At 34.8% G+C, this 11,612-nt stretch overlaps 1 protein-coding gene across 1 annotated transcript; it reads right to left on the bottom strand.

Moving 5' to 3' along the window:
• Window positions 1-10,433: 10,433 nt before the first annotated feature.
• Window positions 10,434-10,943, bottom strand: LOC129950843 (60S ribosomal protein L18a-like). Its single transcript, XM_056062762.1, has one exon. The coding sequence runs from the start codon at window positions 10,941-10,943 to the stop codon at window positions 10,476-10,478; it is 468 nt and encodes a 155-aa protein (XP_055918737.1). The 3' UTR covers window positions 10,434-10,475.
• Between the last annotated feature and the right edge of the window lie 669 nt (window positions 10,944-11,612).

The raw sequence follows: 11,612 nt of genomic DNA, 5'->3' as shown, positions 1-11,612 counted from the left end.
TATAGTTTTTGATTTTTAAAAAATCACTCATACGTCATGTGGATCATAAATATAAATTTCTGTATACATTAGAATTTTTGTAGTATAAGTTTCAATTTATAAAATGCATTTGAAAACAAAGCACTCATACCCCATGTAGTAAATAATTGTAAATTTCCTTATACTGGCGTATATTTTAAGAGGAATGAATTGGTTTTTATTTCATTGTAATCAAGAGGGTGTAGCATTAATAGTGATAATCGTACTTTTATGAATGTAGTTTAAGCAACCCAGGGAGGCCTGCAACGCCTATATTCGAAGGACCAAATTTTTACAGGACCAAAAATAACGGTAAAAAACATGAGGAATTCTTCCTCTTCCTCGGTTCCTACGCTTGTTGTCAATGACATTCCTTTAGTTAGCTCTATTGATAAAGCCAACTTATTTGCAAGGCAGCTCGCCGAAAATTCCACCTTACTAGATAGTGTCATGACTCCCCAAGTTCTTGAAAGCGTTAATCAGCTGGCCCAGATGGTATCCCCGCTATTATTCTGAAGAGGTATTCTTCCACGCTAGCAAAACCACTGCGTAAGCTTTTTTATCTACCATATTCTTCTGGGCTCGTTCCGAGTAATTGGAAAACTGTATTTGTTCAGCCAATCCCAAAAAAAGGCGAATCTTCTTCTTACACAAATTATCGACCAATAGCACTAACGTCCCTGCTTTCTAAGGTCATGGAAACGCTGATTAATTATCAACTTAAGAAATATCTTGAGGAATGGAAGCTTCTTAATGACCGGCAATACGGCTTTTGTAGCAATAGGTCTCATGGTTCATCTCACCGAACAGTGGAACAGATCTTTACATCGTTTTGGAGAAAGTAAGATTATTGCACTTGATATTTCAAAGGCATTTGATAAAGTCTGGCATCTTGCTCTCTTATCGAATATGCGTGCTTTCGGTATCGACGAATCTCTTCTTCGTTGGATTAGAAATTTTCTTTCGAAACGTTCAATACAAGTTGTTTTGGACGGATTCAAGTCTGAAACTCATAAAATATACGCTGGTGTGCCCCAGGGCTCCATTTTGTCTCCGACCCTCTTCCTCATTTTCATAAATGATCTCCTGTCTGCTTCTTCTAATCCAATACATTGTTTCGCTGAAGATAGCACTCTTAGCTTTTCATATTCGTTTCCAGACTCACAACCCTCCTCTTCGGATGTGGAACTGCAACGGCAAAATATGATTATCTCATTAAATTCCGACTTACACAGCATTGTACAATGGGGAATAAAAAATCGTGTGGAATTTAATGCTTCGAAAACGCAATGCTGTCTTGCATCGTTAAATCGAGATAAATTGTCTTTGCCACTATCTATGAGTGGCACTTGCATCAACGAAACAAAAAATCTTGACATCCTCGGAATGTGCATCAACAATCACCTTTTGTGGAGCGATCACATACGCGATGTTGCCAAAAATGCCGCAAAATGTCTAGGTTTTTTGAGACGTTGCAAGAAATTTTTCTCTCCGTCTGATCTGGCTACAATCTACAAAACCTATATACGTCCGAAACTTGAATATAACTCTCATCTCTAGGCTAGTGCTCCAGTAACTTTTTTAAGCCTCTTGGACAGTATTCAAAAAAGAGCTTTTAAAATGATTGGTGACATTAACATCATCAACACGTTTACATCACTCGAACATCGACGCAAGGTTTCTTGCCTCACTCTTTTTTACCGCTATTTTAATGGACTATGCTCTAGTGAAAATGCACTCCTTGCCTTAAACAATTTAACCGTAATACCAGCGCTTTTAGAAATGCCGATCAGTTGTCCCTTGAGCCCAACTTCGGATGTACTATGAAGTACAGATATTCTTTTTTTAGCCGTAATACGTGAATGTGGAACGCTTTGCCACGCTCTATCTTTCCCTGTCATTGCAATGTTCAGAAATTTAAAACCAATGTACACGGACACCTCCTATCCAACCCTTCCCTCTTTTTCTAATGCTCACACTGTGTCTTTGGCATATTGAAGGTATAAAAAACCCTTTTAGTGTTTGCTAATTATAATAAAAAAAATGTCTATCTTTAAAGTCTTATAGTGATTTAAGAGTATTGATTTTTATTTTGCCTTATAGAAGAAATTCTTAAGGAAGAACGTCAAACTATCTTAGTGGGCTGTAAGGATCACTTCTCCGAAAAATGACACGGTCAGGTAACTTTTCTTGCCAAATTACGATTGACGAAAATGCCTTTTAATGACCAATCTTGAATTTCATCAACCCCAAATTTTACTTATTAAAATAAAATTAGACGCAAAAATAAGCATCATCACTGAAGTACGATGTATTTCAAACACCCTACAAACACACACATCGACCGGACTCTATTCTTGTGTTAAACACACTTTTTGAGAATTCAGACTTAAATATTTTTTCTAAGATCGAGGAGGAATGGACAAAAATGGATTTTCGTCAACACTACGGTATAAAACAGCAATATTCCATTTGTTCTTGAGCGACACACACTGCTTTGATTCTTAATATCACTTGTTGCAAAAGTTAAAATTTTGTCGCAGTTCTTGCTTTAAATATGCTAAAAGGTTGCAGATAGATATTTCTTAATAAAAACCTTTAAAAGGCGGCATTACAACGATTACAGAATATAGTGTAGTTTTAAATAGTTTGATTGGTTTTTGAACTTATACAATAAAACAAAAAATAAATTTTTCAATACTTTCCTACAAATTTTGGAAACATTTTAACCACTTCGTATATAAAACATAATTTTAGCAGTTTCCGCCTAGTAGAAAATCTATGTCTACGAAATTCCTTCTTAATGTCTGAAAAAAAGAAAATATCGTTATATGTCAAACCAATACTGAACGGCAGATCAATTCAATGTTTTGAGTATTTGAAAATTCATTTCCGATGAAGAGGAATGATTAGACGCTTGGAATTAACACTAAAGTCACATGTGGCGATATTTTAAATAAATTTTGAGCCATTACTATTGAATTTCATGAGTATTTTATTTCGCTACTCGACACAAGCTTTTTTATCGCTTATTTTTTGAATTTAACAGAGCTCTTTAAATCTCACTTCTTGAAACCCTCGTTCCTCTAAAAGTTGTATGTTTTATGTAGTTGCTAATGAAAGTCCTTTAATCTTTCGCAATTACTTCACCCTTTATAGTACATATTTTTCCTCAAGTGCTTACACCCTTCAAAACAGTTTAATAAATCTGTGTGTCCTTATTTTTTCATAATCCTTCTCCAGCGAACAATTCGTAATAATAGCTTTCGAAGTGCTCCTGATTGTGACACGCAAACAAATAAAATAATTATGGTTCATCTGCTGAACACATTGTAAATTCCCTCATGTTCAAGTATCTACAATGCTCCAAACATATTTACTCATTTATTTTTAATAAAGCAAACATCGTGTTGGCTGATCTCAATTCATTAAGGACTAACCGGAGATGTCAGCCAAACTGGACCTGTCATATCCGTCACTATTACATGTTTCGAGTATGAAGCGGATGCATCCGTACCTCACCTCAAACTGCTTGTTGACACTTAATGTTGGGTGTTGTTGTATCCTGTTCGTGATGATGCTGTACCGTACCACATCAACTATCCCAATCCCAAACCCAATTCCAGCTCTCTGGGTTGTGGGCTAGAAATGCACACAAACCACCTCTGAACCAATATTAATCATTAAGCAAATTTAATGACCCAAAAATGGTCGTTTCCTCGATTGAATGAGAATAACTGAATGACTGACTGACTCGCACTCCAGATGACCTGGACAATTCCTATATGGCTTGGCTATGCATATCGTATTGACGGAATTCATCATCCCTATATCTGGAATTCATCAGAAAGCCTGTGGGTCGTAAATGGGTGACAGAAGGACAAGCTGATTTTGATGCAACCAAACACAATCCATCGGGCATTCCAGAGCTTTCTCGTCCTTCTTTTTTATTTTTGTTCAAATAAATAAGGATTAATTCAGGACGACCTGACTGACAATCATTTAGTATATGTGGACGCAAACAGATTGGCAAATTATTTCAGCTTCCCACTGCTGGCTGCGACCATAATGAAAATTATTGCAAATGAACATTGTTTGTGAAATTATTAATGGACACTGGTCCATAGGTGCAGCATTGTGTATCCTATATCACATCCAATATCTGAACTGCGGGAGCTGCGGTAATGGGATTTGGAAACAACGTGTGGCTACTGCACCACGCCACCGCTGATTGTTACCTAGTCAACATAATGAGCAAAAGAGGATGCTGACGCATCATCCAGGATCCAGCATCGAATGGAAGCAGTAATAACCATAACCAGCCCTCGCTCCTGAAAATGAGGCTGGTTTAAATTGATGTAGAATACCTTTTTCATTCAGGCATTAGCGGACTAAGGTGGTGCCGGCAGTGGTCTGGTCTGGTCAGGTGGTGGAAGTAACAGTAGCGGTAGGTGTCACAGAATTCCACCGCAGAAATTCAGTTTTATTGCATAGTAGATATCTGATTGGAATTTCAATGCTGCGAAATGGCAAAATATTTACAATATCACTTGAACACAACTCATATTTCGGTATCGACACATTTTACAAATATTGCAAATGGACGCACAAAGTGACAGTTATGAACATTTTAATCCTTTCCCAGATTCCCCATGCGTTGCGTCCGTTGCGTTTCGTTGCATTGGTTTGGTTATTGGCTTGAAACTATGCAATTGAATTATGATAGAATTCATGCGGTCGGTGTCTAGTGAATTACACTCGAATGTAAGAATTCGATTATAGTAGATATGAAGGAATACGATATCAGATGCTGTTATATGTGAGTGTCCTTATTTCGATGAAATATTTAATGCTGAATTTAAGTGCTGTTACTATTTAAATATTTCATTTGATGGTTTGACATTTGGGGTGTAGTGTAACACCACACTGATTGGTAATCACTCCTCCATTAATGTGTGGAATTCAAAGTTCTGTTTTTGAAAGTGATTGAAGGAATTTCTAAATTATTGAAATTTCATAGTAAACCGAGATGGAGTAATTTTTTAGAGGCATTTAACAACTATATAACATTAGGACATATCGATACTTTGTGACTTATTATGTGACAAATTAAAAGTATCATAACGACTTTGAGGTTTGATAGGTTTGAATTGGAAGGGATGGAATTTCCTTTGGAACATAGTTTTTCACATTATATAGAAATTAATTGGGGAAGTGATCATTTAACGTTCGTTGTGTTCATTGAAAATTGCATGTTAAAGGAGGCAGTAGACTTTGGTTGTCAATTCTTGATAATATTGATACTAAAAAAAACTTTTCCGAAGAAATATTTGCAAATCTGAATAATTAAAATAATAAAGCCTAAGGACTTCACCCTGATTCCATGAATGATAATGTTTTGCATAAAAACTACCTTAAGTATTATTTTTCCAACACATTTCTTAAAAGACAATTTTTTTATAGTATGGAATCTAAGCTAAAAAATAATAGTTAATGTTTCTAGATGTTTATTAACTTCTGTTTACGTTTATTTTACTTGAACTCCAAATTCAGTCTGAGTTATGAGACAAACTTCTTATGACTTGTTCTAAGAAAGAAAAGAAATAATGTCCCCTCCACAGTATGGATTTATCGATGGAAAATTTACCTATACCAATGTAAAAAATTTTCGGAAACTGTGTAGTTTCTACTGAAAAGAGGTATCTATGCGATGTTACTAACACTGATTTTTCTAAAGCGTTTGAATCATTATTATTAGGTTTTGATTCCAACTTATGAAAACGCTTTCAATCTTATCTTACTGGTAGAATTCAACGCATTCAAACTGTCGACTTTATTTAAAACCCAGCTGTCGTTAATTCTGTGGTTCCACAAGGAAGTCATTTAGGACCACGTCTTTTTAGTGAAGAGTTTGTATAACTTATGTTGATTATATTAAATGATTCTTGATCTTTTTCGATTGCGTAAGCCTGCAAAATTATTCATAACTTTATCTGCTTAGTGTACTACTAATGTTTCAGAATGTCACAGTATGACCTTCAATTTTAAGAATACAATAATGTCGATATTTTCATGTCATATTTGTAAGAGATTTAAATCACTTGCCCTTCTTTGCTTTCGTTTTTTGGTTTTAATGTTTAAAGTGGTGTATTTTGAATACATTTTTATAATATTAACTAGCAGACCCGGCAGACTTCGTACTGCCTCAATCGATAAATAAAAGACCTAAACTTTTGTATAAATTAATTTCAAAATAAACAAAACGTATTAAATAAAAAAGCTTTTTTTTAATGAAGCATGAAGTTTTATTATTATTTTCGACACATCATGTTGTTTACTTAAAAATACAGAGTTTTCCTGAAATACTGGCTATTAATAAGGTTTACATTTGTATTAACAGACACACACCGTTATGCTACAGTTTGTTAATAAATTTAAAGCTTTCTCACAAACAATATTTTTTGTTTTTGTTTTGTGGTGCGTAAATAAATAAAGAAGACATTTTCCGACGCGCGAACACGCGACGTATAATAGTCCATGCGCGAAACTCCAAGTTGATTCCTTACTGTCATCGCAAAGGCCAGACGTGCTGGAAATTGTAAGCGTTTAAAATCGAATGGTAAATCCGTTGGAATCATCGGTATTATTAGCATCAAGACATCCTCCCCTTTGTATTTTTCTTTTATGATTGTTGCATCAATGACGTTATTCTACAGCCTTTTCACAGCCAGTCTTGTTGCAGCCTTGTTGAGGTTGATTAATGTTACGCAGCATGACGACAACTGATCCTTCTTTTAACTGCTTAACTGATTTGAAGCAAACCAACTGTCCTGGAAAAAAATTATGAATGGTCGCATTGAGATCCTCGCAATCTTTATTTTTCGCTGCCAATATTGCTCGTTCACCTAGCCAATTGTGGTTATTGAGCTTTTGCGCTATATCTGGGAAGACACGCTGAATAAGATCCTCTTTTGAATCTGTGATGTGACAGAAATCTGTGGGTAATGCGATAAATCAGGTCGAGGTGTCCATTGCAACTTTATTCTTTATATATACTGCTTCGCAAACACATTTGCAGTTTCATCATGTTGCAAAAATACTCGCATGTTAGTTGTTCATTGGAGTGTCTTAACGTACTGCCACAAATTCGATTATTTTGTTGATTGGGGAATAACTGGAAGAGTAAGTTCTCGCACAGCGGTAATCGTCACTCACAAAGATAGAAGGATTCACTCATAGAATATCGTAACCATGATCGTAACAATCGTAATTCTTTTTTTTGTGTTCTGATTTTTGTATTTATTCTTTGGAGTTTACCTTTAAGCCATAAATCTCCGCGTTTTGAAGTGCGACAGAATGTTTGACATATTAGTTGGTTGTCAAATCGAGTGTCAAATATTATGTTTGTGTTCAGAAACTTAAATTGTGACAAAACTAAAGATTTATCAAACTTAAAAAAATAATCTGATGCAGTTACAACTGAAGTTAGCTAAAATTAAGTTTCACGAAGCGGACCAAATTAATTGCAAATCAGTACTACTAATAGTTTATTACATTTTTTGTCGCGTTTGCTATTCAATTTTGTTTACTTTCGGAACGCGACATTAGATCCTCCAAAGCGCACGCGAAAACTATTTTCATAAATATGATTGAATTTGAACTTCATGCAGCGGTAATAAACTGCAAATTGACTCTTTGACGTTAGGGACATACCTAAATTGCTTAGACAACAGTGAATGATCACAATTTTATATGAACTTTATTGAAAAGCAATAAAGTTCAAATTGACTCTAGAAAACGTTTGTATGGGAAATAGAAAAGGTCTGCTTTTAGGGCTTTCCCGGAAATTATTTGATTTTCTCTTGCCTTTTAAACCTTCTCTAGACCTCCACGAACATTTCAAGACTAAGATAAGATAAATCCGTTCAGCCGTTGCTCTTTCTGCCAGCCACTCATGATTTGTATATTTTCTGTGTTCATAGGGGAAATATCTGATCCATGAGAGTATCTTGTGAACCAATAATCGAGCAGAAATCGATCGGCAATGTTATGCATCCAGTTTCATCGGTAGTAACTTTTCCGAAACCTATATCTTACAGTTGTTTTGAGAATGTTTCAGCGGATTGATCTTGAAGCATTTGAACACGCACATTGACTTTTTCAACATTACTCCGCAGTGGGGTTAATTTTAAATACCCGTTGATCTCATCAGCGTACGTTGAAAGCGGAATAACGCTGTTCTGTTGTAAAGTTGCCGCAATGCCAGAAGATGCAACAGTCAATTCGATAACATTATTTCATCGGATTTAATCAAGAATTAGCTAAATAAGGAATGTTTCGCCAAGTCCACCTGGTACATCCAAAAAAAAGAATCCACCTTGCCCTGCTGAAACTGCGAGCATGATTTGGCCATAAATGGTTCTTTGTTCTTCATTCATTAGTGGGACATTGCGAGCAACAATCGCTGCTATTTCTACAGTATTGTATCGTAGTCTTTTAAATCAGATGCATTACGATTTGGTGAATGAATACCGAAATAAATGAGTGGTTAGTTGGCAATGATAATGCAAAGATCCTCAATAGCAATCAATTCTTTATTGTGCATAGCGTGTCTGAATATACTATCGTAAGACCATTGCACCGTGTACGATGTTTATGCAATTAAACTATAACACGTAGGAATATAAAAAAATAGATAAAAACCTATTCTCAGACCTACCGAATGTATGTGCAAAATTGTAATGAAATTGGTTAAGCCCTTTCATGGGAGTGTGGCAACTAACACTGTGACAGGAAATTTTTTATATTAGATAAGAGAACAAATATTTCGGATTTCATGTTTTTTAAGTTTGATTTCGTTATCCTGGAAAAAAAATGCTAAAAAAGACTTGGGTCAGCTTACCTTTTGAGCAAAGTGTTATTGTACATAAATAATGCAACCAATATTGAAAAATTGATTTTAAAATAAAAAAAAATCATGTGAATTTAGAGGACTTCAATTTGTTTTAATCAAGTTCAATTTTTAAAAATTCTATCTACTTTTTCATATATTATATTCATCAAAATAAAATAACCAAATTACTTCAATATCATTCAAACTTGTGAATTGAATTTTTATTTTCGATAATAACAATAATAACTAAGTGAAATATTCAGACAGAAATCACACAATTCTCATTGCAAGTCTCTTTCAAATATGGAGTATGGAAATTTTAGTCAATAATAGAATATAAGCAATTTGTTTCAATTTATTGAAACTAATGGAAATCAAAATGGGAAAATAGGAAGTTTGATTCATGCACTCGCAAACTTTAGTCTGTCTGCCCACACAACAAGGCTATGACCCTATATGCCATGAGTATGTACGAGTGCCATTGGATTCAAATGTAGAGACTCTTCAGAGTCAGAACGGCACACCAAATACCTACTCGTAGTTGGTCGTTGGTTGCATTTGGCCAGATGACTTTTCACTAGATTAAATTTGCTTTAGATTAGAGCCCAGTGCACTTTGCTTGATTAATTTTTTATTTGCAATCGCATCCGTTTTTTCATACCCCAGAGTCCAAATTGCACATCAAATCCTTTATCCTTTATGTGGTGGCACAATCGAACCAACTGAATGGGCTGGTCTGGGCTTGACTGGGCTGGCGAGAGCTTCAACTAGAACGTTCTATTGATGACATTGGTGAATGGTGATGAGAGAGAGAGGACCAAAAAAAGAAAAAAAAGGTCCTACGAGGAAAATAAATATTTGCAATCCGATAATGGTTGGAGTTTTTGGACGAGATATGATGGCATGGGTATGGTAATATTATGTAGATTTGCCGTCACTATATTCTAAGCTGAAAACTATTTCCAACGATACAGCTGATGGTGGGCTTTGGGGTTTTGAATGATATTTTCGTATAATAATAACTATAACCTACATACGAAGGATTTCATCATGGATCTTTTTGTCTGCGTTGGTTTTGCAATCTTCATTTCTGATGAGGAATTAAAACCTTCAGCATCAGAAAAACTTGGACATGTGTGATGTTTCACAGTTTTTGTACTTAGTTTGATTAAAACTCAAAATGTGCGAATTTTATTATTTTTGTCGGTCTTTTCTTTGTCTGATTGTATAGCTCAAAAATTGTTATGTACATTCAAAAAATGTTCAATAATTTGAATTTTATATCTTATTAAAAAATGGGGTGTGGGTGCGAGGATATTACTTCTGACAATTTTTAAAAGTTGAATTTTTGTTAGAAATATGTGAATTTGTATTTAAAATTGCATAAATGTACAATTTTTATACAGCAAATATGGCCTTTCAAACTGATTTCTGTCTGAAGTCTTTTGAAATATATTCATGACATTTAAAAAGTTTCGAAAGAGATTTTGACATTGTAGAAAATATGGAACAAATACCTATCATCAAAAATTTCTTATAAAAAACAAAACTCCAATGTAACTTCCTACAAGATGTATGTCCTGGGCTTCCTGAACGAGAAGAGCTTCCTGTTGCCCTTGTGGTGTACCCTCTGTACCAATGGAAACTTTATCTTGGAGTTGTGGAATTGGTTGACATGCACTTGGCGAGATTTGCTGGCAGCAATAGCACTGACCTTGATGATCTGGATTGAATGGGCACGAGCACAATGACGTGCACCCATATCACGGTAACGCTGAGTGACGACTCCACCGGCAGTCAGATCACGGTATTCACGGTACATGTTGTGTGTGCTGGAACGCGAGTCATAACGCAACCAGATGCCAAAGTTCTTGATTTTAGTTGGCGAAGTTTTGTACACCTGCTTGAGGGAGACAATTTCACCGGTGGTCTTCTGGAACTTCTTCAATTGACGCAAGAAATACCAGAAACGTGACTTGGCCACAATGTTGTCTGGGGCGAAGAATTTAATAAAAAAAATTGATCTTTGCATCAGGTCCCTCAATTTGAGTCTTAAGTATTTCTGTTCAAAAGCTAGAGAGATGATAACTTGTTTTTTCAAAAAACGAATTTAAGAATCATATTTTTATTAAAATTCAAGTTATTAATTTAGTTTTAACCTTTCGTGAAGTTCATTTAAACAAAAAAAACTTAAACGTAGAAACATATTTCTTAAAATAACAATTTGTAAATTTAGTTTGGTAAAAAATTGTTTTTTTTTTCAAACGAATAACAGTCAAAAAAAATTGAAAATTTAAATATTTTCTGAAAAATCATTAGTTCTGTAGAAGTATTAAAAAAGTAGAATTGAAATATACCAGTTTCAAGAAAAAACGGGTCGTTTTATCCTGCATCTTACAAAGAAAATTTGACTTTACAGAAAATGTTGATATAAAGAAAATGGCCTAAATGTTCCCAAAATAAAAAAATTAAATTTGAAATGAATTAAGAAGGGTTTCGTTACATACGAAGAAAACTTTATCAAACGCAGCCAACACCATCCGTTAGTTCCCATAATATTGTGAAATTGACGGTTATAAAGGAGTAGACAAACTGGCCAAAAACTGATCACTTCTTCATCCGAGTATAACAGAGATTTATACACCATTTCAGCAAATAATTGGAGAAATTTAGCAATTTTTCCCCGGAGATTATCAGTCAT

Source organism: Eupeodes corollae, chromosome 3 (genome assembly GCF_945859685.1).
Source record: "Eupeodes corollae chromosome 3, idEupCoro1.1, whole genome shotgun sequence".
NCBI classification, from domain to species: Eukaryota; Metazoa; Arthropoda; class Insecta; order Diptera; family Syrphidae; genus Eupeodes; species Eupeodes corollae.
Note: the sequence above shows the minus strand (reverse complement) of the source record. Positions and strands in the feature narration are given on the sequence as shown.